Genomic DNA, 27118 nt, shown 5'->3' with positions numbered 1-27118 from the left:
ATGGTGCAGGAAAACCACTGCTTGGCAGCGTTTGTCCGGACCTCCGTAGAACCTCAGCGCCCGTCCAAGGGGCAGCCTTCCAAAAAGGTCCCAAGTCTGAAAACCCGACCAAGGGCGGTAGCAATCAGGGGCAGGATCAGAAATCAGTCCTGTCATCTGAACCCGTGGGATACGCACACAGCCTTGGGCTTTGGGCTCTTCCGAACGCCAGAATGTTTGGGGGAGGGGGTGGGGGGAACGAAGGGGTTACTTAGCTTGGCAGTCGTGTCTGTTCCACAGGGGCCTGGTAGGTTCCCCTTCCCCCCCACCCCCCGCCCCCACTCCCCAGCCCCGGCCTCCCAGGTCTTCTCCATCCCGGCAAGAGCACCCTTTTCCTCCTTCTCCTGAAGCTCTCCTCCTCCTTCCCCCTAAGAGGGCAGAGTCCAAGATGTCGCTCGGGCTTTTTGGAAGCAGGAGAGAAGGTGGAATAGGAGAGAGGGTAGAGGTAGGCAAGTTGGCCGTGCGCCTGAGGAAAGAGAAGGATGACGTGGAGAACGAGAATAGGGAGGGTCCGCGCGCCCGCGCCGTGCACGCGCCCGCCCCGCCCCCGCGCTCGCTCCCGCCCGCTCGCTCGCTCGCCCCCCGGCCTGCCAGTGCGCCAAATCTCGCGATGCCTTAGGCCGAGGCTCCCGCTGCGGGTGGCTCCGCTGTTGCTGTGGTTGCCTTAGTTGCTGCGGCGGCGGCGCCGGTGGAGGTGTCGGCTCCGGAGCGGATGTTGACATTGTGTGTTTTTACGGCTTGACGGTAATGGCGGCGCTGGTGACGACCGGGACTCCGTCCGCCCTACTGTAGTCCCCCAGGAGAGCCAGCGAGGGAGCAGAGCGAGCTGAGCGGCCACCCCCCCCTGAGCGCCGACGGTTGCGGCGGTACCGACTCTTCCTTTCACCCTTCCGCCGCTCTCTCACCCCAGCTCCGGGACTCAAGCCCCTTTCGGGCCGGGGCGGGGAGGGGGGAGGGCCTGCGAGGCCTCAGCATGGCGGATTTCGACGAGATCTTCGAGGAGGAGGAGGACGAGGAGCGGGCCCTGGAAGAGCAGCTGCTGAAGTACTCGCCGGACCCCGTGGTGGTTCGCGGCTCCGGTCACGTCACCGTGTAAGGCCCGGAGGAGGGTGCGGGAGAGGACGGGGAGGTGGAGGGCAGCGGCGGGGCCCCCTCCCCGCGACGCCCATCCGGGGCCTTCTGGCCTGGGCTGGCGACCAGGAAGAGCAGGGACTTGTCTTCCCTGAGATCTTTGAGCAGCTCGTGTGTGTGTGTGTGTGTGTGTGTGTGTGTGTGTGTGTGTGTGTGTGTGTGTGTGCGCGCGCGCGCGCGCGTCTCTCTGTGTTTTTCTATCTTTCTGTCTCTCTCTTCTCTCTCTCTCTGTCCTTCCTCTCCCTCTCCCTATTCCTTTCCCGCAGGCCTCACATGCTTCGATGCTACTGAAAACCCAATGGGGAAGGTTTCTCTTTACTTATCCATTCTTGCTTCACGCCGGTGTGGAAGCAAGCAGCCCTCTGCTCCCTTCCTTCTTGCCTTCTCTTCCCCTTAACCTTGGTTTCTCTTCCTTCTGTGCCCGCTGACATGTGGCTCAGGCTGTGTAGAAATGGACGTGAAGACCCTAACTAACATTAGTCATTCCCCGGTGTTTTGTGTCAGAGAGATAGGGACACAGAGACCGCAAGGGTGTTCCTAGTTCCTTAAAGCATGATAGGGTTCCTCTGCGCAAAACCTCCCAAGATCCTGTGCCTGCTCCTGATGTGAATGAACATGTTGTTTAAAATCTGGGAAGATAACTAGTACCTCCAAACAATGAAAAACCAAACCAAACCAAACCCTCCAGTTTGGATGAACATTGGCGACACGATTCAAATTGCGTTCAATTTCCTCCAATATAGGTACCTGTGGCTCCTTCCTCCCTCAGCCCTACTCCATCATCAATTCCACCTGAATCTCACTTGATAGGGTATAATGAAATCCCAGCAAACAACACTTAACATCTCGTTATTAGGGAAACAGTAACAACAAAAAAAAGCTGTCTCCTACTGTTGTGACTAATATAGGAATGTGAACACTTGAACCAAATAATGAGCTGTCCGGAAGTAGGAAGTTTTGTAATGTTTTTCTGAAAAGTACAGTTATGTACAACTTGCAACATTTAAAAAATTCTTTTCATCACAAATCAAATGAGATATTTCTAAAATACCTAGCCCAGTGCACATAGTAGGCACTTAATAAATGCTTGTTCTCTTAGTAGATTTAAGTGCCATGTTTATTAGTTAGCTCTGCAATTTGCTTTTTACATAGGAGTGCCTGTTAGTGATTAGTATACTTTAAAACAATTTTTATTCCTTTTTGTAATCTAGTGAATAGGGCATTAGCTTTAACTTTTAGCCAAATAGATTTCAGACATCATTATTAGTAAACATCACTTTCTCAACAAACCAGTAGGCTATCTTGTTCGGATGTGCTTATGTAATACTCTGGTTTCTTTGGCACCTATTAGTTTACAGTGCATAGACATTGGATAGGAACTGTCACACCCCGTTCCTGGAGCACCATTACTGTATATAATGTTTTTCCACAATTTGTCAATAAGTTAAATAGCACACCAGCAAAAGTAATAAACAATAATTTAAAACATTTAAACAGTAATAAATGATAATAAACAATAATAAAAAATAATAAATAGTCCTATGTCACATTACAGCACATCTTTAATATTGAAACTTCTTGACACTTAAAACCCAAGTAATTTTTTGAAAGGTCATTAACTTTTTCTAACTTTTTCCAGACTAGCTTTTTGCTTTACAAGTGATTTCACATGTTATCTCATTTATTTCTCACAACAGTCTAGTGAAGTAGGTAGATATGATTGCTCAGAATAACGGTTCCCAAACTTTTTTATACCTAGAGTCTACTCTAACTCTTCTGCTTTAACAATTTCCTTGATACTTAGTTGTAGTAGATAGAATAATTTCTCTTGTAACTGGGAGGGAAGAAACTAATTTGATGGAAAGAAAAGGAAGATATGTTGAGGGAAGTGGTAAGTTCAGAACAATGTTCAGAACAAAATAGGAGATAAATAGATACTGATTAAATATTGAGTACTTGAAGGGGTCAGCAAGAGAGAAAGAGAAGGCTAGAGAGAGAGTGCATAGCTTCAGAAGAGGAAGTTTATTTTACCAAAAAATAGTAAAGCAGTTCCAGATTGAAAATCCATGTCCCTCGATCCCCCAAATCTCTTGTTTCTTCTCTCTTTGGCTATCTTTATTTCTACTTTGAGGAAACCTGGTTTAGAGAATAGTACTTAGGAAGTACAATTGCTATTTCCAAATATAAAATCTCATTAATATTATCTTAGCTGAGTTTTAACTTGCTATCTTTAGAAGATAGTTATAAACTTAAATTGAGTTTTTGAAGTACTTAGTTCCCTCAAAAGACTCAGCTTTGTGTCATCTCCATTGGAAAGTCTTCCTGATCCCTTTTTGCCCCTTATAGGTCAATGCTGTCTTCTTCCTCACATTAATGTGTGTTTACTTATCTATTTATGTTGTATTCTCCAGTGGAATGTAACCTTCTCAAAATTTCTTTGGATCGTCTTCGTCCTCCAAGATCAAGCAAAGAACCTTATGTATAGTAGACATTTACTCACTGTTTCAAGACTTAGTCAAAAATTGGATGAACAAATATAGAATATGTTCTTTTGATGGAAATCTTAATATCATAGAAACTTAACAGATATTAATTTCATCTAGAGGTAGGAGAAATACACTTAGTAGAGTGCCTTCTTTCAATGTTATGACTGATCACATTTCACTTTTCCTAACTTCAAATAGAAATAAGACCTTAGAGTGAAGAAACTAAGTGATTGATCCCATTACAGTTTTTTACTAAGTGACTATGTAGACAATTTCCATTGACCATCTTGAATAAATTCAAACGTATTAAAAATTAGTATGGGTGAGTAATGAGATATGATCTATAATGTACTTCATAGATTTTTTTTTTTGAGTAATATTAAGTATGTTTAATCTAATTTCATTATATTAGAATTATTTTATTCATAGATTAGCAGGTAAAAGGGACCTTAAGTACCATATAGTTAAACCATTTTACAAATGAATATCAAATGAATCTTTGAATATCAAAGAGGTTAAGTGCTTTTTCTCACAGTGATTAGGATTTGAACTCCAGGTCTTCTGAACTCTAAATCCAGCTCTTTTCTTTCTTTTTTTAAAAAGAAATTAATTGCTTAAATTTTTTTTTCAGAATCTTCCTTCCCCTCCCTCCAAAGAAAAATAAAGCTCTTGTAACAAATATTTATAGTTAAGCAAAATAAACTCCCCCATTGGCCATGCCCAGATACACACATATGTCTAAATATGTACACTGAATCCATTACTTCTCTATTAGGATGTGGGTAGTATGTTTCATCATGAGTCCTCTGGAATTTGTGGTTCATCATTACATTGATCAAGAGTTCTTAAGTCTTGTTTGTTTCTAAAATGTTTTTGTATAAATTATTCTTCTGGTTCTTCTCACTTCTTTCTGCATCAGTTCATACAAATCTTCCCAGGTTTCTCTTGAAATCATCCCCTTTATTGTTTCTTTCAGTACACTATAATACTATAAACATTTATTAAGTGCCTACTTTGAGCTACACACTGTGCTGAATACTACCTAATAATATTTTACCACATTTATATATCATAACTTGTTTATAAATTCTCCAATTGATGGATACCCCCCTCAGTTTCCCATTTTTTTGTCACCATAAAAAGAGCTATTATAAATATTTTTGTGTACTTGCATCCTTTTGCTCTTTATGCCTTTGGGTTATAGCCCTAGTAGTGGTATTGCTGGGTTAAAGAGTATGTAGAGTTTAGTAACTTTTGGAGCATAGTTCAAACTACTTTTCAGAATGGTTGTACCAATTCATAGCTCCACCAAAGTGCATATTGTTATACTTGTTTTCCCACAGTCCATTCGGTGTTTGTTATTTACAGTTTTGCCAATCTGATAGATATTAGATGGAACCTTAGAGTTGGTTTTATTTGCATTCCTTTAATGATTAGTGTAAATCTTGTACTTTCCCCACTGTATAATGCCTATTCCATGTCAAATTTAATGTGAATATAGTGCCTTTTTATTTGAAAATCATATTTAGAACTTGTAGACATTATTGAATAATGGTAAATGGGCAAAAATAGGTTATTTTTTTATTTTAAAAAAGTAAGCTTAATCCATTTTATTCTACATTATGATTTCCAGATGTTAATTCTCCCCCCACCTCACTCTCTCATGTGCCTTCTCTTGTAACAACGAATGACAGTTAAACAAAACCAAACACAGTGACTACGTTTGGCATTATATGCAATATTCTCCTCTCCCTGATTTTCCTCCTTTTGTTTCAGAAGGTCCAGGTTGGTTTGGAGGCTAAGCTGGTATGTGGGAAATCATGATAAAAATGTCTAGTGTTATGTAAACAAAATATACTTCATTGTGGTTTTAATAAAACCTCTTAAGACTGACAGTAAATCAGATTCTCCTTCTGTTCTCCCCTTAATCAGTACACTTGAAAATTGCTTGAATGTTTTCTTTCAACATCAGAAATGTATTTCAGTTGTATTAATGAAGTAGGCAGCTCCAAAGTAGAACTGTCACTGAAAACATGTATTCTGAGGAAAAGGAATGGCAAAGAGGGATAACAAAAGTATTTTATTTTATTGGATTTTTTTAAACAATTTTTTCGGGGGGGGGGGGTTGGGGGGGAGCAGGGCAATGAGGGTTAAGTGACTTGCCCAGGGTCACACAGCTAGTAAGTGTCAAGTGTCTGAGACTGGATTTGAACTTGGGTCCTCTTGAATCCGGGGCTGGTGCTCTATCCACTGCGCCACCTAGCTGTCCCCAACAACAGTATTTTAAAGGCAGACAGTGATTTTGTGTCTTCGTCACTCTACAGTTACCTAAAAGATATACAATGCTTTTCTGGGGTCTGAGAATTGTCTTTTTAGTTTTGTGGAGATTGACAAGAAAGTTGTGCAAGTCCACTAGTATTATTGTTCCATAAAAGATAATTATTTACTTTGGAAGATTGTTTGGAGGAGTGGTTAATATACCTTTTTTTCCCTAAGTCTTATTGGTGTGTTTTTTTGTATCACCATCCCTTCCTGATGACACTGGCCCTCTTCCTATAGGACCTTTCCTTGTAATAAATAAGTAAAATCCAGCAAAGCAAATCAATATATTGATTATACTTGAAAGTTATGCTTTATTCTGTACTAGTGGTCATAATTATACTTTCAGTCCTCTGAAGTCACTGGTTAATTTATTTTTCAATAATGAAGCTTTATTCTCATCAAAAGAGATGTAAACACACTTTTATTAAGCACCTAGTACATGCAGTACACTGTGACAAGTATTAAGGGAAAGATACAAAGATAGGTTAAAATGTGGTCCATACCCTCAAGCCACTGTCCTCAGTCATAGGATTGTAGTTTGAGAAATGGACAAGAATTTGAGGCCCAGGAAAGTCAAGTGACTTGCTCAAATTCACATAGTAAGTTTCACAGTTGGAATTTGAACCTTGGCCCTTTCCTAATCTAGTGCTTTTTTTTGAGATTGTGGTTAGGGCCAAGCTCTGTTTTCTCTTTGGTGCTCCTCTTACTCCATCCATACCTTATTTTTTTTGGCAGGGCAGTGAGGCTTAAGTGACTTGCCCAGGGTCACACAGCTAGTAAGTGTCAAGTGTCTGAGGCTGGATTTGAACTCAGGTCCTCCTGAATCCAGGGCTGGTGCTTTATCCACTGCACCACCTAGCTGCCCCCCATCCATACCTTTTTATCCATCCTCCCAAATCAGTCACACTGAAGGTCCACATGGTCTTTGGCTCCTAATCAGAGCCTACTTATGTATCTGAAAACCATTTTTGCTGAGCTATGTGCTTAAATACCCCCTTTATATCTGCTTTCTTTTTTCCCTGCTTGGTTATTGTAGTCAAGCGTGATTATTTTAGAAATCACTCTAAACCTTCACCAATTCTTCATCCTCCAAAAGGAATTTTCATAATTTAATTTGGAGCAACCCCTTCCCCAGCATACAGTGACAAGTTTAGAAATGACAATTATAACTTGAAAAGATTTGGTAATTACTTTGGGTCTAATGGATATGTCTTTTGGTACACAGAAGTACAAGAAATTCTACAGAGTATCTATTGACTTTACCAAAATTTTTGACATATTGTTGTTAGGTCAAGGCTATGGTAGCCACCAAGCAAATTTGGTTGGCCCGAAAAGTTCCATATTCCAATATAACTCCATTGGAATGTCTGGTACTTGAGAGTTGGAACCTGTTCTGTCTTACTCATGTTGCTTGATTCATAGTATTCATATTTAATTCTCCTTCCCAAAAGTACATATTCAGTTTTAAGGAGTTTAACTGAATTTAATTTTGTTTTAAGACTTTTGGGAAATCATCTTATATACCTTTGGAAATTGGAAATACAGTGTGGTCTTGCAAAGCCAGAGTCAGGAAACACTAGTTTCATCTTTTCCATAATGCACTAAAGCTTAAGAGTTTATAATACAAAATCACATTAAAGATTAAACCATGGTATGGTTTTGTGTTTTTTTTGGCAAGGCAATGGGGGTCACACACCTAGTAAGTGTCAAGTGGCTGAAGCTGGATTTGAACTCAGGTCCTCCTGAATCCAGAGCCGATGCTATATCCACTGTGCCACCTAGCTGCCCCCATGGTATGTTTTAAGAGTAAAATGTAACTGAAAGCAGACAGTTGAATTAATTTAAATCTTGTTTTTCACATAATTTTTCTTATGCCAATCAACATCAATGATTTTAGACCTTTCACAGTAAATTGTCATTAGGGCTCCAAAATTTGAATGTATGAGAAAGTTTTATATAAGTGAGAACTTGTGAAGAAAGTCTTTATTTGAATTTTTTAATGCCTTATATTTACAATCCAAATATTGCATTATTATTGGACTTATGCCTGACAAGAGAAGTGTAATTGACAAGGCTTTAAAAATTCCATGTGCATAGCTGTGTGAAATAAAATGATTAAATTTTGAAAAGTAAATTATATTTATTTATTACTAATAATCAAGTATATTATTTTAAAACAAGTCTTTTAATTTTAGATATTTTATGGAAGTCTAAGCTAATATTAACACTGTAATTTGTATTTCTAACAAGTCAAATATTTAAGGACCTTGAATATGAGATGAAATGGGTGGTTAGAAGACAATCTTCCAAATTAAATTAGTATAATAAAAGTCTCCTTTTAGGATAAATTTACAATTTTGTTGTAAAACCTGAGAAATTTAATTCTTAGTTAAGTGTAAGTGTAGCATTTGCTTTTTTGTGAAATACCATAGTAAAATATTTTCTGATATGACTGCTCTCATTTTTCTCAGGATTTATTTATAAAATTCTAAGCAGATCTTTTTCCCCAGCTCATATGTTCTTGTAGCCTATTACAGTAATGCCTCCTTAACCTGACTTCATTGGGAGTAGATGTTCCATGTAGCTTAGTTTTCCAGGTAAATTGAACTTAGAAGTTTTTCAGTTATAAAATTTTAAAGCTGGAAGAGATCTAAGAGATATTTTAGTCCAAACATGATTATTTTGCAGAAGTGACAAAAACTTTTTATAATCAACTATTTTTATGTTACTTTTTCCAAATAATAGTAGTTTCCTGTTATCTTAAATAACATGCTGAACATGTCATACCTAACCTTATTTTGAAGACTTCCAGTCATCAGGAGGCAACATGCTATAATAAGAAAAAAGTAAGGCATTTGATATCAGAGTTCAAATTCCCAGCTTTGTGATATCTTGGGCAAGTTCATTAACATCTTAGCCTTAATTTCCTCATGAGTAAATTGAGTATTGTACTGTGTGACCTCTGAGGTCCCTAGCAGCTCTAAATCTATGACTGTGATTATAAATAGTATACTGTAATGTAGTGATGCCCTCAAGGGATTGTTAAAGTATTTAGGGCACTTTGCTTCTATGCTATATGCTTTTTGAATTCTTGTTTCTTTTTTTTTGGGGGGGGGGATATCCTGCGATATCCCAAATTAGCATTCTATTGATGACTAGGAAATCAGATAACCAAGCTTATTAGAATTTTTGGCTCATGTTAGAGTAAATAGGATGAAGGAGGGTCTAGGGGCTTGAAAGTAAAATGCAAGAACTATAGTGTCAATTCAGCAAGCATTTATTAAGTGCCTAATATGTACCAAGCAAAGTGCTGTCTTTAATTATTGTACGTGTGTATATACTTGATGTACTTAATGACCTTTGTTTATTCCTTATTCTGGACTGTTCTAGATGATAGATAATTGATCTCTGGAGAATAATTGGGACTGTGGCATTGGTCCCTTTTGTTAGCTTATTTTTTCTAATCCCCACTCTTTCCCTTCAACTTTTTAAAATGTCTTGATCAGTGGATGGAACAAAAGAACTGTTTTTTCATATTCGTAGAAGTAATGTTGTGTGCCAGGCTGACTGAAAAAGCCCTTTCTTGAGAACACAGTATTTGTGAGGCATCAAGCACAGTGGTAACTATTGAGTTTAATGATGCTTGTTGTAGAATGGTAAATGATGGTGCAGGTAGCCTACCTTTCTATTTGGTTTAGGTTGTATTTTATAAATAATCTTAATAATAGCATTTATGTAGCACTTTTAAGGTTTGCAAGGTGCTTTACAAATATCTTATTTTATCTTCACAACAAACCCAGGAGGAGGTAGGTGCTATTACTATTTCCATTTTACAGACAAGGAAACTGAGTATGAGAGAAGTTAAGTTATAGGGTCATACAGCTAATAAGTGTGTGAATCTCAATTTGACTGGCAACATCTAGACTCCAGGTCCAGTGCTCTCTGCATTGTATCTATCTCAACCCCATGTCTTAGTACTTTTGATCTTACTTTAAAGTTTTAAAGCAGCCCTTGTTTTTTTCTAATGAAGGACTTCTGGCATATCCAGTACTCTTCTGTTTTTTCCATTTTGTTTACTTGTAAATTTTGATGGAATTGATTTTTTTAAAGGGGATGATTTTGACATTAGGTGAAACCATATGTCTTGTCTTTCAAATCAAAACTATTTCTTATGAGAAGTTTTACTCTTTAAGATAGTGCAAAACCTAAGTCTTTTTAGCAAATTATTTTAAATATATTTAAGAAAGAAATTTTAAAATAATACAAGTGTTCTGGCATAGGAATTTTTCTAGTTATGAGTTGAATCAGTTGAACCTATATCTCTTTGAATAATAAATGCAGTCATTTTAATCTCCCAAATACTTCTCTCTCTCTCTCTCTCTCTCTCTCTCTCTCTCTCTCTCTCTCTCACACACACACACACACACACACACACACACAGAGGCATTAAATATAAGGTAGTTTGGGATGGATGGGTTCAGAGGTAGGGATTAGGAAGGTCTTCATGCTGAAGATATGGAGCCTGAGCTACATTTTATTTCCTTCCTTCCTTCTTTCCTTTTTTTTGTAGGGCAATGAAGGTTAAGTGACTTGCCCAGGGTTACACAGCTAGTAAATGTCAAGTGTCTGAGACCAGATTTTTTTTTTTTTGGTGAGGCAGTTGGGGTTAAGTGACTTGCCCAGGGTCACACAGCTGAGACCAAATTTGAACTCAGGTCCTCCTGAATCTGGGCTGGTGCTTTATACATTGTGTCACCTAGCTTGTCACCTAGCTTCTCCCCTGAGCTACATTTTAATTTTTTTTTTTTTTTTTTGCAGGGCAATTGGGATTAAGTGGCTTGCCCAGGGTCACACAGCTAGTAAGTGTTAAGTGTCTGAGGCCGGATTTGAACTCAGGTCCTCCTGAATCCAGGGCCAGCGCTCTATCCACTGCGCCACCTAGCTGCCCCCTGAGCTACATTTTAAAGGAAAAAGGGGCTTCTGTTTAGTACAGGGTAAGAAGGGAGTACATTGCATGTCTTGAAGGGTTGGCCAGTTTAGAGGTACAGAAAAGGAGTTATGGAGTGTCTGAATGAGGAAACAGAGAGAAGACTAGTTTGGCTGGATTATAGAGTGCAAGAGGGAGAGTAATGTCCAGTTAGGCTGAAAAGATAGGTTGGGGCCAGGTTGTATAGGACTTTTAAAAAGTAAACATAGGAGTTGGTTCTTGAGGTAATTGGAAGCCATTGGAGTTGAATGAGCAGGGGAGTTTTATGGTCAGATTTGGGTTTAAGGAAAATTATACTTCGGCAGCTGTGTATAGCATGAATGAGAGTGGTAAAAGGCCTGAGGCCAGGAGAACGTTTGGTAGGTTGTTGCAGCAGTTATGAACTAAGCTAAGATGGTACCTGTTTGAATGGACAGATAGTGTTAGATATGAGAAATGTTATAAAAGTAGAAATGGCAAAATTTTGATAAATGATATATACATGAGGTTGATGCATGAAGGATAATGCCAGAATTATGAACCAGAGACACTGGAAGGATGTTGATGCCTTTTACATAAGTTGGAACGTTTGGTAGAGGGAAGGGTTTAGGGAAAAAGATGAGTTTAGTATAGGACATGTTGAGTGGAAGATGTCCCCAGGACATCCACTTTGAAATATGTTGCAGACAAATCAATAAACATTAAGGGCCTACTATGTGCTAGTCATTGTGCTAATTGCTGCTGATGCAAAAGAGGCAAAAGACAGTCTTTGCCCTCAAGGGGCTCACAAGGGGGCAGACAACAGATATGCACAATCTATAAACAGGACATAATTAAACAGAAGGAAGGCAATAGAATTAAGAGGGATTGGAAAGGCTTTTTGCCAAAGATGGCATTTTAGTTGGGACTTAAAGGAAGCCTGGGAAGCCAGGTAGAACTAAGGAGGGAGAGTGTTGCAGGCATTCAGGAACTGTCAGAGAAAATTCCAGGAGCAGAAAGATAGAGTGCTTTATTCAGAACAGCAAAGAGGCCAGGCCAGTGTCACTGGATCAAAGACAGTTGGTGATCCAGGATTCAACTTGGGGGAGAGAGTGGATCTGGATCTGTAGATCTGGGACTCATCTTCATAGAGATTTTACTTAAAGCCATGGGAGCTTCTGAGGTTATAGAGAGAGATTTCTTTTTAAAATGGTTTATAAATTGTAGTAGTCTCTTTTCTAAACCTCTGTCAAAGCATTCATTCAGAAAACACTGGTTAAACATTTTCTATGTACAAGACATTGTGCTAGCTGCAGGGGATATAAAAATAAGACACTGAATAATTTGGGAAAAATTTTGTGACAAATATGACAGATAAAAATGTCATAAAATATATTAGAAATTTTTTTAAATCGCAGTCATAACTTTTAGTTTACAATTGGTTAAAAATCAAATTATGCAAGGCAATTTTCAAATGAGGAAGTACATTGTTAATAATCATGTGAAAAGATAATCAGAGATGCAAATTTAAACAACTTTGAGGTATACCTCATGTCATCAAACTGGCAATAACAATTAAAGCAAGGAAATTCAGTATTATTGGAATTGTAGAGAAATGGGTACATTTGTTCACTGCTGGTAGAATTGCCGACCTGTTTGCAGAGCAATGGAACAGGCTGGTGTCAAAGCTAGATAAACATACCTATTATCCCAATAATTCTCTTGTAGGACATATACCCTGAAAATGTTATTTTTTTTAAAGCTATCCATTGAAAGATTTTTTTATAGCATTATTGTATATAATTACTGAAAACTGCAAATAGCCTAATTGTTCAGCAATAAGAAAATGTTAGATAAATTGTGGCACATTGATGTAACAATACCATAATTCAATTAAGACTGAAAAATATGAGGAATACAAAGAAATCCGGAAAGACATGAAAAATTGTAAAGCAAAAACAGAACTGTAAGAAAGGAAATATCCACTGTGTTCACATTAAGGAAAAATAAGTGATAACAAAGGACAAAGAATTTCAGTGGGGAATTAGAGTGACTTAGTGCTATATTTATTTTATGAGATTATTTTAATTGTAAAGAGTCACTAAGCAAATTTGGTTTTTTGTATTTATGTTCAGTGTTAAATTTTGAACACAAATTTTTAAAAAGATCCCAGTACTCCAGTTTATGATAAGATTATTTTAGCTCTTTGCCTAGTACAACGCAGAGACAGGCAGTGTGGCTCAGTAGCTGCAGGGATAGCTTTGGAGCAAGAAGACCTGGGTTCAAGTTTTACCTCCAGTACATATTAGCAGTGTTACCATGGACAAGCCACATAACCTCCCAGTGCCTCAGGCAACTCTTTAAGACCTGACTGGACCCACCAAATGTATCAAAATCACTTTAAAAAGATATTTCGGGGGCAGGGCTAGGTGGCGCAGAGTATAAAGCACTGGCCTTGGATTTAGGAGGACCTGAGTTCAAATCCAGCCTCAGATACTTGATACTTACTAGCTGTGTGACCCTGGGCAAGTCACTTAACCCTCATTGCTCCGCCCCCAAAAAATCTATTTTAAAAAATAGATATTTCAATAGTATAGTTGGACTTTACTAAGTATTTTTAGCATGCTTTAGAGTATTTTCATAATATCTATAGGCACAAAGTAATCTCTAAATCCTCATCCTTGTAGATAAGAAATGTTTTTTGATATAAAAATGTCATCAATGACCACCAGCTGTTTGAAGTGCTTTGACATATTTTTTTAGTAATATGAACACAATGTACTGGATAGCTCTAAGCTATACGTACTTATTCTTGCCTGGTATACCTTTCAAAACAAGTTGGGGTTAAATTAAGGATGCAGACTTGCTCTGGATAGAGCATAAATTCCAAAGTGATAGTCCTAAAGCACATGTATGACCATGATGCATTGCTGCTTGAAAAGCTCTCAGTTTACTGTCTCTAGGATAAAATATAAGCTCTCCTGTTTGGCATTCAATGCCTTTTTACAGTGTCTCCATCTTTCCTCTGTAGCCTTATTCCCCTTCATGTTCTCTATTGTCCAGCCTTGGTTATTCCTAAATGACATTTCATCGTATTTCTCTGTGCTTTTTGTTGTCTATAGCTCCCTTCAGTACTCCACTCAGTTACCACATACTTCCTTTCCTGATCCCCCCTCTCCTTCAGTCCATCCCCCCTCCCCCCCCCATTCCCCAATTACTTTGCATTTACTTAGATGAGCATGTATTACTGTCTTTGAAGGAATTCGAGTGACTTAGGACAAAGACTGTTTGCTTTCTGTATGTGTTTCCTTAGTGCCTGGGACATAATAGATGGTTGATAAATGTTTCTTGATTGACAGGTCTATGTGGAGATCAAACCTATGACCATGGTCTTATTAGTAATTTGGTGTAACTAGTTAACTTACACAAATACTTGTAGACATCTCTATTTTGAATCCACCCAGCTTGCATGATGATTACACCTAATTAACCATATTGGATGAGATAGATGCTTTTCATGAGGAGTGAAGGTAGTTTCCTCAGCTGTTAGATGGGAACATTGAGACTTAGTGAGGTTAAGGAACTTGTCCGAGATCACATGGCTGCTAAGTGTTAGAGTCAGTATTTGAACCTAGATTTCCTCATTCCAGCCCAGGATTCTTTCTATTAAGCCAACAGTGTTTTTATACATATGTATACATGTATATACACTACCCATATATTTGTGTTACTGTTATAGTCTGTAATTAAGTTCTCAGATAGAATAAAGTCATTACTACTTTAAACCCAGGAAAAAGCGAAAACTTGGATTGGTAGCTTTGTTTTTATTCATAAGCAAACTTAGGAGAAAAAACACCATTTGTCGCTAGGAATGAGCAGCAATTAATTTTATTAGTATTAACAAAGGCATAATGTATATCCCACCCTCACTCTTGGTAGGAATAACCTCCCTGTATATGTAAATTGTCAGTAAAAACATTTAATATTAATTAAACTTCTGAAAATTAAAGATCTGTTATAGAAAGTGAAAGTGTATGCTTGTTATGACTGATTAAATGTTAATTATATTGTTCAATGAATGCTTCTCAATTTAGTTTGCTTTCTCCTTGTTCAGGACTTTGCCTTTGGAGGGAACACCCAGATTTGGTACATGGCCTATAATACATACATCTCCATTATTGACTTTTTCTTTCATCACTGTCACAGATTTTCTATATGACCAGGGTCAGCAATAGGCAAAATAGTAAAGTAAGTAAAACTTACTTTGAACATCCTTGCCCCATGTTAGTGCTTTTCCCTTCTCTTCCTGCCCAGAACCCCAATGCCAGATTTCCCTACCCCTGCTCTTCCTTGTCCTTCTGTGATCCCTGTCAGTTGTAATTTGTCATATAGCTAATATTCTCAGACAACTTTGAACTTCCAAGGTGTCAGCTAACTTAATGTGATTGTTCTGTATTATCTTCTTAGAGGGATATTCTAAGACGTATTTCAATGATGGTGTTTTGGAGGTAGAATGAGAATTTCAGACCCTGGACTATTTTGTTATGAGGGGAGCATATTTTTCAGATTTAGAAGTAAAAACTGGTTATTAAATACCTGCTTTTCCCAGGCACTGTGATGGGTATTACATAGAATATAAGGAAGTGTAAGTCATGAACCTTACCTTCAAGGAGCTTATCCATTCCCCTAAAGAAGTAGCATTCTACTCTACTTCTGAACAAAGCTGGCCCTGTATCTGTTTTGTTTTCTATCAAACAGGATACTGATATTGACGTACCATGTTGAGAAATTGATTAGTAATCAATAGTTACAGAGCACTTGTAAAGTTGAACACATAAGCACACATTATAAATGGGGACATTGGGGCCCAGAGAGATAAAATGTTTACCCAAGGTTACAGATGAGTTAATAGACAAGTTAGGATTCAAATCCAGGTCTTGAGATTCTCAAGCCAGTGCCCCTTTCATTATAAAGCACTGGACCTATATAAATTCTAAATGTCTGTTACAATGTTTTATTTTTTTTCTCAAAGTTGCTTACTGTAGGGAGTCTCTGCATGTCATCTTTGTGCATTGTGCAAGAGACATCATACCTATTTCAGAAATTTGTTATGTAACTGAAGTTAAGCATTTAAGCAGTTAGCCAGGTAAATGATATGTTCCCTGGGAGAGTTTTTTTAAAAGTATATTACATGGGGAAAGAGTATGTTATGTGAATTTATAAAATTACTTTTAATTATTTTAAAAGGAAGGTGCAAGTTTGTATAATATGCTTTGTTTTTAAATCTATATAACACTTGTTATTTTGATTTTTTTCCAGTCACTAACAGACTTATCCTGTGGTTTTTATTAATTTTCATTTAGAATGCAGAAGCCCATTAGTGTGGAGCTTCAAGGAACACAAAAAGTATTAAGTATGGTTACTAGGTTAAATTTAATCTTCTTGAGACATTTGCCATGCTTTGAAAAATATTGTTTTGATTACCAATTTTGACTGATGTGTTTTCTTTTACTTTGTAGTAATGTTTAATAAAAATTTAAAGAGATGTTCCCAGATGTCAAATGCCAAAGGGTTTTATTGATCTCTTTTGTTTTTATATCACCTTCATTTCCAAAAATATCCCCCCCACACTTTGTAACAAAGAATTTTTAAAAGAAAAAAAAAAGTTAATCAAAACCAACTAACATACCAACAGAGTCTAACAGTGTATGTATAAAAAGAAAGTGCATTTACTCTTCTGGAGGGCCAAACTTTTTGGTCATTATAATTATGTGATATTAGATTTCATAACAGATATATTCACTTTCTTGCATTTTTTTCTTTGTACCATCTTATATGATGGCAGTTTAAGTATAGAAAATAATAATATATCCTTGTTGAGAGAGATCCTTTGGGTAAAGCTATAGTCTGTTTGGCTAGTAAGAATTCAAGAACAAACTGAAGAAGCCAAATGATTTATCTCGTGGTGTTTTGATATTTCCAAAATGATAAAATCCTATCAGTATTTTAATACCTAACTATCCTGTTTCTGATAAGACTTCAGAAGAGGCAACCAGCTACCTCTTTTATTCCTTGGCTCCTGAGGCAGTTTTTGGTATTCTTCTCTATCTCTTTGTGCTTTCCCTGACTCACTTTCCCCATCTCTCTCCTGTCTTCTAATTTCCTACTTCTCCCCTATTTTTACTTTTTCTTTGGAAGAGGTTGCTAACCCAGCAATCATGAAATGTTTGAAGTCAGTTCTTAAGGCAAAGCATATATAAATGAACAAATATTCTTTAATATACTCCCATCTAATGAACATCTAGCCCAGGGATTCTTTTTTTTTTTTTTTTTTTTGCGGGGCAGTGGGGGTTAAGTGACTTGCCCAGGATCACACAGCTCGTAAGTGTCAAGTGTCTAAGGTCGGATTTGAACTCAGATCCTCCTGAATCCAGGGCCGGTGCTCTATCCACTGCACCACCTAGCTGCCCCATAATACTTTTTTTGTTTTGTTTTGTTTTGTTTTTGGTGAGGCAATTGGGATTAAGTGACTTTCCTAGGGTAACACAGCTAGTAAGTGTCAAGTGTCTGAAGCTGGATTTGAACTCAGGTCCTCCTGAATCCAGGGCCAGTGCTCTATCCACTGCACCACCTAGCTGCCCCTAGCCCAGGGATTCTTAACCTTAGGTCTGTGGATCCCCAGTGCATCCACAAATATATTTTAGGGGGTCTATGAATTTGTTTTTAAAAAATATTTTGGTAACTATTTCAATAAAATTGGTTTCCTTTCTAATACTATGTATTTTATGCATTTAAAACATTCTGAAAAGGGATCCACAGGCTTCTTCAGACTGCCCAAGGGGTCCATGACATAAAAAGGTTAAGAACTCCTGATCTAGCCAGTTTTCATTTTATAATAGTTACTATTGCATCTGCCAGGATACTGACTCATAATACATTGAACAGGATTTAATGAAATGCTTCTGTATCATATTTAAGCTTTCATTGTTAAGCTGTATGAATATATTTTTACTAGCTCTGCGACCATTGGCAAATCACTTAACCTTTCTGAGCCCCAGTTTTCTCATTTGTTAAATGGGGAAAATAACAACTAAAATAGCTCCATCATAATGCTATTGTAAGGATAAGATGACTTGATATATCATATACACATATATTTCATTTTGCAAGACAAAGAAATACATGAAATACCAGCTATGTAAAGTGTTCTTATGATTTTATTAAGTTGAGAAGGATTTAGTATCTCTGTGACACAATAATATCAAGCAATGATGTCATTCTTATATGTTTTTTATTTTCATAGATTTGGACTGAGCAACAAATTTGAATCAGAATTCCCTTCATCATTAACTGGAAAAGTGAGTGTCAAAATTATTTAAATAACATGTCAGCCATACAACTAAAGGTCTTGTTACGAAAAAACTTTTGTTAATTTGAATTTTAATGATTGTAGGAAATATTTTCTACCTTAATATTTTAGTGATTTTTTTTTTTTAAATCTCTTTAGGTAGCACCTGAAGAATTTAAAGCCAGCATTAACAGAGTTAACAGTTGTCTTAAGAAGAACCTTCCCGTTAATGTCCGTTGGCTACTTTGTGGTTGCCTTTGTTGCTGCTGTACGTTAGGTTGCAGTATGTGGCCAGTTATTTGTCTCAGTAAAAGAGTAAGTTGGATTATACATTTATATCTTTGCAAACAGGAGAGCATGTCTTGTTATTTATTATAATTGAGGGAAGTGTGCTGTTAGAAATAATGGACAGAAACAAAGTTGAATGATTACAATCCTAGCAGTTTAAAACCTAAAACCTACAGAAGAGAAATAAATATTTAGCCGTTTATCACAGACTAAATGTGCACAAGTTGGTTGTAATAGTTGTATAGCATGTGTATGCATGGACTTCTGTTACAGTGAAATAGAATGCAGGTTTATTTGATCCATGTGTTTTATTTTATCATGAACTTATTTGAGGACTAGTCTAGCCAAAAATATGGAGAAGGATAATCATCAGAAGGTCTTTGGCCATATCAATACATGACATGCAGAAGAACACATAATTGCCTTCATTGCAGCTTTTTCTGCTTCCTCAGTGATAGAATGACTCAAAAGGATGTCAAGAAACATAGTTTTAAAATGTTCCAAAAACATTAATTTAATTGTAAGATCGTGGTCCATTGATCATTGATTTTGATATACTACTAGAAAAACTGAACTGTGTTATATCTACCTTCTCTCAATAAATGAAACTAGAAGGATGCTTCAAAAGTTCTCCTTAGAGAAGCAAATAAAGGAATTTGTGTAGTTGGTTTCATCATGTACCCAGAGGAGACTTGATCATCTTACCTTTCAGTACTTATGATGAACATAAGCATCACCATGAAGATAATTCCAATGTATGTGCCAACATCTATTGCAGAGAATGAAGAAGATAAATTATAGGGAGAACTTGACAAAAGCTTCTCAAGTCAAGGCAACATATATATCTGTAGAAAACATTCAGCATATCTACAAAAGCTTCATGAAAACAATCCACATAAGTACCAAGGATATTCTTAATGAAAATGTGAGGATAAAATGGGTAGGCTTCTAAAGATATTTCACCACTGCAGACCAGATCTTCACAGTCATACAGTTGACTGAAAGATGTGTTGTGTATATTGTTTTTTTGATTTAAAAGAAAAATTGAATAGAGCAAAGCAGCATTAAGATTCCGAGCAAGGTATCTTTCATGAATATATTGAGATCATTCAAGATTCTAACCTCGCACTTAGAAACACTAGAGAATGTAATCAGTATTCAATAAACACTTCTGGGAAAATTTGGATAGCTATGTGGCAAAGAAAAATAGTTATCTTGAGTTTTACTTCACTGTTCAGCACAGTACAATGACTATATCAATAATATTCTATTTTAAAAAGCAAGAAGAAAGAATAATTTATTTTCTCAGTTGAATAAGGAGCATTTTTATCAAGGAAGTAGAAATTATTTTAGGTTTTTTGTTTGTTTTTGGTGAGGCAATTGGGGTTAAATGACTTGCCCAGGGTCACACAGCTAGTAAGTGTCAAGTGTCTGAGGCTGGATTTGAACTCAGGTCCTCCTGAATCCAGGGCCAGTACTCTATCCACTGCGCCACCTAGCTGCCCTGAGAAATTATTTTAGATAGAATTTAATTATATAAAAAGAAAAGCATTGTGTATAATGGAAAGCATTATTGCTAAAGTTAAAAGGAGAGACAGGGGCAGCTAGGTGGTGCAGTGGATAAAGTACCAGTCCTGGATTCAGGAGGACCTGAGTTCAAATCTCATCTCAGATACTTAACACAAACTAGCTGTGTGACCTTGGGCAAGTCACTTAACCCTCCTTGCCCCACAAAAAATAAAATTAAAAATTAAAAAAAAGAGAAACAGATTGGGAGAAAATATTTGCTATAAATAGATCAAGGTCTGATATCGGAACCTTAGTTATATAAGAAGCTGACATAAGACTAACAATACATATTCCCTTTTGGGATGGACATGAGCAATTTTTTACTATAACCTATTAATATCTATGTGAAAAGAATCATATTTTCTGACAAACAGAAAAAAGCAAATCAAAATTGTCTTATCCCCATTAGAATGGGGAAAATTATTTTTAAAAAATGCTAAAATTCAGTATTGTCAGAGCTGTAGGGAAACAGACATTGTTGGAACCACAAGCTGGTACAGAAGTATGATAATACCCAAAGCACAAAACTTGAGTATATCATTTGGGTACTAGTGATTTCGTGGCTAAAACTTTCTCCTAAAAATATCTTCAAAAGGGAAAAAGGAATCTGTACCCATAAAAATTTTAATAGTTGCTTATAACTATGTTAGTAAAAAATTAGAAGTGAGTACAGGTCCATCAGTTAGAGAATGGGTGAATAAATTTTGTATGCTGTGGTGCCACAAAAATAATAAATATAAAAGAAATATGGAAAGACCTATACAAAGTGTGTCATCCTTCATAAAGGCCATATTTTTAATTTATTCTGTATTGTTCCAGTTTTGATATATATGCTGCTGGAGCAAGCATAATACTTATATGGAAAATTAATTCAACAGAACTAGGCCTACCATAAATACTGACAACTGTTCATTTTCTAAAGGAAGAAAACTAAGTCAAAGGTAGCAGTATTTGAAACATATCTGAAAAGGGGCATGAAAGAAAAATACTTTTTTTTCTTCTTTAGATAATTTGGTTATATCTTATTAAATGCTAAGGAATTTATATCAGATTTTATTTCTTTATATATTTAATTTTTTAATGGTTTTTTATTTTATAGTAAATTTATTTAAAAGACTTTACACAATTATAAATATAACTGCTGAGATAATTTTGTTTAAAGATTTTCCGATCATCAATGTTAGGCATAGCATAGAACAGGAGATGTAGAATTGCAGAATTATGGAATTTCAAATATGGAAGCAACTTCAGAGGTCATCCAATCCAACTGGTACCTGAAAAAAGAATAGGCCCTCTATAGTATGTCTAAGCTTTACATGAAACCCTTCAGTTAGGGGAACCCACTGCTTTCTTCTTTCCCATTCCATTTTGTATAGCATTAATTGTTAGGAGGTTTGTCTTTATGTCAAACCTAAATCTACCTCTTTGTAATTTATACTCATTCCTACTTTTGTCCTTGGAAGCCAAGTAGAACAAATATATTCCCTCTTCCACATGACAGCCCTTCAAATACTTTGAAGAGTATTTGAGTACTCTTGAACAGCTATAATGCTCTCCCTAAGTTTTTTCTTGTCTAGGCCAAACACTTTTATTCTTCTAGCCAATACTCATATAGGTTGATTTCAAGGCCCTTCACTATTCTTGTTACCTTTTTTCTGGACACTCTTGTTTTTTGTTTTTTGTTTTTTTAGTGAGGCAATTGGGGTTAAGTGACTTGCCCAGGGTCACACAGCTAGTAAGTGTTAAGTGTCTGAGGCTGGATTTGAACTCAGGTACTCCTGACTCCAGGGCCGGTGCTTTATCCACTGCGCCACCTAGCTTCCCCTTGTGATTGCTTTCTTGAGTGATCCATAAAATAAAGGCTTTGGTTCCCTTAAGGACATTGAAATTTCTTGATTCTTTTATTTTAGAAGACATGTTCTTTATGTGAAATACGTCTGTTGGTGCTTTGAAAAGTGATTTAAGAAAATTACAGATATGCTGAACAATAAATATGATTTTAGACTTCATAGTGAGTTAGCATCCTCTTCTTCTTTTCATTAGAGGAGATAGACCAAAACTACCACTGAAGTCCACAAAAGACTCACATCTGAAAATTGCCCAGCCTCGATAGTAGAAATCCTAGACAATTGGGGAAAGTCAGAGAATGCTTGTTGGAATGGAAGTCACTGGTCTAACACTGGAAGCAAATTGCTCCTTCTTGCCCTATCTGGTTGATTGCAGGTATAAGTATTATCATGGTAAACAAACATTTATTTAAACAGATTACTGTGTCAGGAATAAAATGATACATAGTCCTGGTCCTTGAGGTGAGTACAAGGTAATTGGTAACTCCTGGTTAAGTGGGATCATAAATAACCTTATGGAGCAAGGGCTTTGGAAACAAGTGATAAAAGTGTTAAATAATTAATCTCTACATAAGTACAGATCAAAAAATTAGTAGTGGGTCCATAAAACATGCCTGGTTTTCTTTTGAATCTGTCATTCATTATATGTAGCAGAGTGGATTCAATATGGTGGAATAACAAGAAGTACAGTGAGCTTTCTTTCACAACCCTCTTCCACGTCACCAAGCAAATCTTGATCAGAGAATGAAAGGAAAAATCACAGTGAGTCATTTGTCTGGTCCAAGTTGATATAGAGACACAGAATGGTTTGTGTATACTGGGTTGGGATCTAGTCAGAAATGCACCACAGGGACTGTGTTCAAGAACAAGATGAGGTCTCAGATCCATAACAGGGCACTATGACTTCATTCAGGGTACAGGAATTGGTGCCTACTGGCAGCTTTGACACTGTTTAGTTCTGGGTAACAACAAATCCAGGGATCTGCATGGCTGTCCAAAGTGAGGAGTAGTCATGGACCTTAGGTTGTACACGTTCAGCAGCAAGCAGCAGCTTTGTGGTTCAAGTTCAGACTTCAGGAGCAGAGCAGGATCTCAGGTATAGCTTCTAGTCGAATCTGAATCCTACAGAGGAGTAACCAGGGTGGGATTCTCAGACCAAAGGGAGTACAGCTTCTTAGCTGGCTCATAGGGACCGAGTCCAAGAAGCAGTCTGCTGCTGCTCAGATCTAAGCCCACATCAGGAACTTGAATTGCTCAGATCTGGGAGCCAGTGATGAGATTTTACCTGGATTTGAGACTACTTTGGTAGCACTAAAAGCTTACAGGTCCCCAACCCATGCTGTCCTTGAGATCCTGGAGTAACACAACAGTCAAGAAAGCAGCAGTAGGGCTACCCCAGGCATTTCCTCTGTAAATACTCAGATCCTTGCCCCAGCATCAAATTTAAAGTCAAGAAATAAGCTGGAAGACTAAGAAAACAAACCAAAAAAAAAGAATGTCACCATAAAAAGCTATTGTGACAGGGACATTAAAGACACAAACCTAGAAGAGAATGACTCCAAAATATCTAACAGCAAATCCTGAAAAATGTAGCCTGTGTACATATTCAACTAAAATTCCTGCAAGAGATGAAACAAAACTTAAAAAAAATTCTAGCATTGATATGTTTGTGTGTGTGTGTGTGTGTGTGTGCGCGCGCGCGCGCGCGCGCGTTTATGAGATCACTAGAGGAAAAATTGGAAAAGAAGTGAGAAAGAATTGGAAAGGGAATGAACAACTTGGCACACAAGGTATGAAACCTTGCCAATTACAGACACTCTAAAAATTAGAATGGACCAAAGAGAAGCCAGTGATTCCATGAGATAAAGAAATATTAAAAACAAATTAGAAGACTGAAAAAAGAAGGAAGTGTAAGGCATCTCATAGAATAACATACAGATCTGGAAAACAGATGGAGGAGAAAAAAATTTAAGAATCATTGGGCTACCTGAAAGCCATGACCCAAAAAAGAGACTAGACATTCTATTTCAAAAAATCTGTAAAGAAAACTGCCTGAAGATTCCTATCAGTTGGAAAATGGCTGAACAATTGTGGTGGAATATTATTGTGCTGTACGAAATGATGAAGGGTGTGGTTCCAGAAAAACCTGTGAAGATGTATATGAACTGATGCTAAGTAAAATGAGAATTGCATACAGTAACAGTAATATTGGGGCAGCTAGGTGGCGCAGTGGATTGAGCACTGGCCCTGGATTCAGGAGTACCTGAGTTAAAATCTGGCCTCAGACACTTAACACTTACTAGCGGTGTGACCCTGGGCAAGTCACTTAACCCCAATTGCCTCACTAAAAAACAAAACAAAAAAAACAGTAATATTGTAATGAGAATCAACTGTGAACAACTTAGAAGGAAATGGCAAACCCCTCCAGTATCTTTGCCAAGAAAATTCCAAATGGGGTCACAAAGAGTCCGACATGATTTAAGTGATTGGACAACTACTTGATGAAAAATGGTATCCATTTCTAGCGAAAGAATTGATGAACTCTTGAGTGCAGTTTGAAGCATATTTTTCCTTTATTTTCCTTGCTTTTATTTATTTTTTGCAACATGACTAATATGGAAATATGTTTTCTATGACTTCACACGTATAATGAGTATCATATTGTTTGCCTTCTCAATGGATAGGGGAGGGGTTTGTGGGAGGGAGTTAATTTGGAACTGAAAATAAAAAGTGAATGTTAAGAAAACTGCCCTAGATCTCTTAGAACAAGAGGACAAAATGGAAATAGAAAGTACCCACTGGTCACTTCTTGAAATAAACTCCAAAATGAAAACTCCCAGGAATATTGTGACTCAAATCCAGAGCTTCCAGGGCAAAAGAGAAAATTCTATAAAGCATTCAGAAAGGAAGAATTCAAATACTAAGGAGCTACAGTCAAAATAATCACACAATTTAGCTACTACCATACTATGAAGAAGCAGAGTGCTTGGAATATGACGTTCCAGAAGGCAAAGGATATAAACTAACCCTATAACTTAGCCAGCAAAATGGAATTTAATCCTACAGGGGAAACGTGGATCTTTAATGAAATAGAGGATTTCCAAGCATGAACGTACCAGATCTACATAGAAACTTTGAAGTTCAAACCAGAGTTAAGAGAAAGATAAAATAAACATGGATGAATAATGATAAGGGACTATAAAAGGGATCAACTGCTTACATCCTAATATGGAAAGATGATACATTTGTCCACTCAGAACCACCACTTCCAGGCATTCTAATGAGAATCCCTGTATGACTACTGATACAGATAGGTTCAATTATATCTTGATGATCTTAAGAGAAAAATGAAAAGGGAGGGGAAGAGGAGTACACTGGGAAGGGGGAGCAAGGAGGAAGGATAGTTAGGGGAAATTATGTTTTTCTACGTATATATATTTAAATTATATATATATGTACTTCAGGCAAATATGAAAGGAAAGGAGAGAAGAAAGAAGGAATTTGAGAGAGGGTTAGATTAAGGAAAGAATTAGTTCTTGGCAAAACACTGAGGATGTACAAAAATATTCTTTTTGAGGTGGCAAAGAGTTGGAAATGAGATCTCTTGGGAAATGGGGGAACAAATGATGGTATACAAAGGTGGTGGAGTACTGTTGTGCTATAAAAATGAGAGGGATGGTTTCAAAGAAATGTGGGAGGACTTGTATGAACTGTTGTAGAATGAAGTAAAGAAAACCAGCAGAACAGTTTACATACAGTGACAACAATATTGTAAAGATAAACCATTTTGACAGACTTAGGAAGTTTGAATAGTTCAATGACCAGCCAAAATTCCATAGGACTAATGATGAACTGTGTTGTCCGCCTTCTGATAGAGTGAAAGACTTCCAGGTGCAGAATGAGACACATACATGTAAATGTATGTGAATTTGTGGGAATACATACATGTGTCCATGCACATACACATCTTTACACACAGTTTTGGTGTTGGGTTCTTTTTGTTTATCGTTTCATTTTTTTGTCACAGTCAATGCAGAATTTGTTTTGCTTGACTGTATGTGTTTATAACAGGTTTTGTTTTTCTTTTATTCTCCATTGGGGATGGGATAGGACTGGGAGAGGGCAGATTTTTGTTGATCAAAAAGGTAAATTTGGTTAAAATTTTTAATATACTAACTTTATTAGTTTATATACCAACTTTTTATGGTAGTCTTTATAAAATGTATTTGACATTCTTTAAATGGCATATACTGAACATAATGTAAGCATTTTTTATTGATTCAAGGTAATTATTTTGAATTTCAGGTATTACATATTTCTCCTTTAGAGGTTATTGTAGAAATGTGTCACTAGATTGAATGTTCCTAGATACTGCCATACTCTTTGTGTTTTTGTTCCTGGTGTTTATAATTTTCCATTTCTTTCCTTGGTTTCAGCCATCATTTGTGGTAGTTTTAGTGTGCCAGCCTCTGGCACCCTGTGAGACTGAAGGAGATGTTATGTGACTTTCACTAGGTTATACAGCTGACAAGGGTCAGGTAGGATATGAACCCAAGCCTCTTGGTCTCCAGGTATACCTTCTCTGTCATGCTGTTTCCTCTTTTTACATCATGTTGCCACTCCCAGTACCACCCCTTCTGACTGCTCCCCCTCACCGTCCCAAAGAATCATCTCTTATAACAAATAGTTTTTTTTTTTTAAGAAAAAGAGGAAGAGGAGGGGGAAAAAGTCAGAAAAACCAGATGAGAAACAGTTCAGAAAAGGAGAGGGAGAAAAAGGAGCTTGCTACCCAGAAGGCAAAACTTCTAAGTATGTTAAACTTGCAATAGATGGTCCTTCCCACCCCCACCCCCCCAAACTTTAGGGAAGTATTATAATGTTTGGGGTTTTTTAAAATATAAATTGTTTTACCTTGAGAGACAGCATGACTTGGTGATATGAGACTGGGTTCAGCTTTCAGTTTTGTTTTTTATTTATTGAGGCAATTGGGGTTAAGTGACTTGCCCAGGGTCACACAGCTAGTAAGTGTTAAGTGTCTGAGGCCAGATTTGAGCTCAGATACTCCTGACTCCAGGGCTGGTGCTCTATCCACTGCACCACCTAGCTGCCCCTAGCTTTCAGTTTTTACAGTTATTAGCTATGT

At 37.2% G+C, this 27118-nt stretch overlaps 1 protein-coding gene across 1 annotated transcript in view; it reads left to right on the top strand.

Moving 5' to 3' along the window:
- Window positions 1–631: 631 nt before the first annotated feature.
- CHIC2 (cysteine rich hydrophobic domain 2) overlaps window positions 632–27118 on the top strand; it is a 39215-nt gene continuing 12728 nt past the window's right edge. The window contains exons 1-3 of the mRNA XM_043970103.1: window positions 632–1131; window positions 18227–18281; window positions 18431–18586. Of these exons, the coding sequence (XP_043826038.1) occupies window positions 1013–1131; window positions 18227–18281; window positions 18431–18586 (330 nt within the window). The 5' untranslated portion in view covers window positions 632–1012. The remainder of the gene's footprint in view (window positions 1132–18226; window positions 18282–18430; window positions 18587–27118) is intronic.

This window comes from Dromiciops gliroides, chromosome 6 (genome assembly GCF_019393635.1).
Source record: "Dromiciops gliroides isolate mDroGli1 chromosome 6, mDroGli1.pri, whole genome shotgun sequence".
Classification (NCBI taxonomy): domain Eukaryota; kingdom Metazoa; phylum Chordata; class Mammalia; order Microbiotheria; family Microbiotheriidae; genus Dromiciops; species Dromiciops gliroides.
Note: the sequence above shows the minus strand (reverse complement) of the source record. Positions and strands in the feature narration are given on the sequence as shown.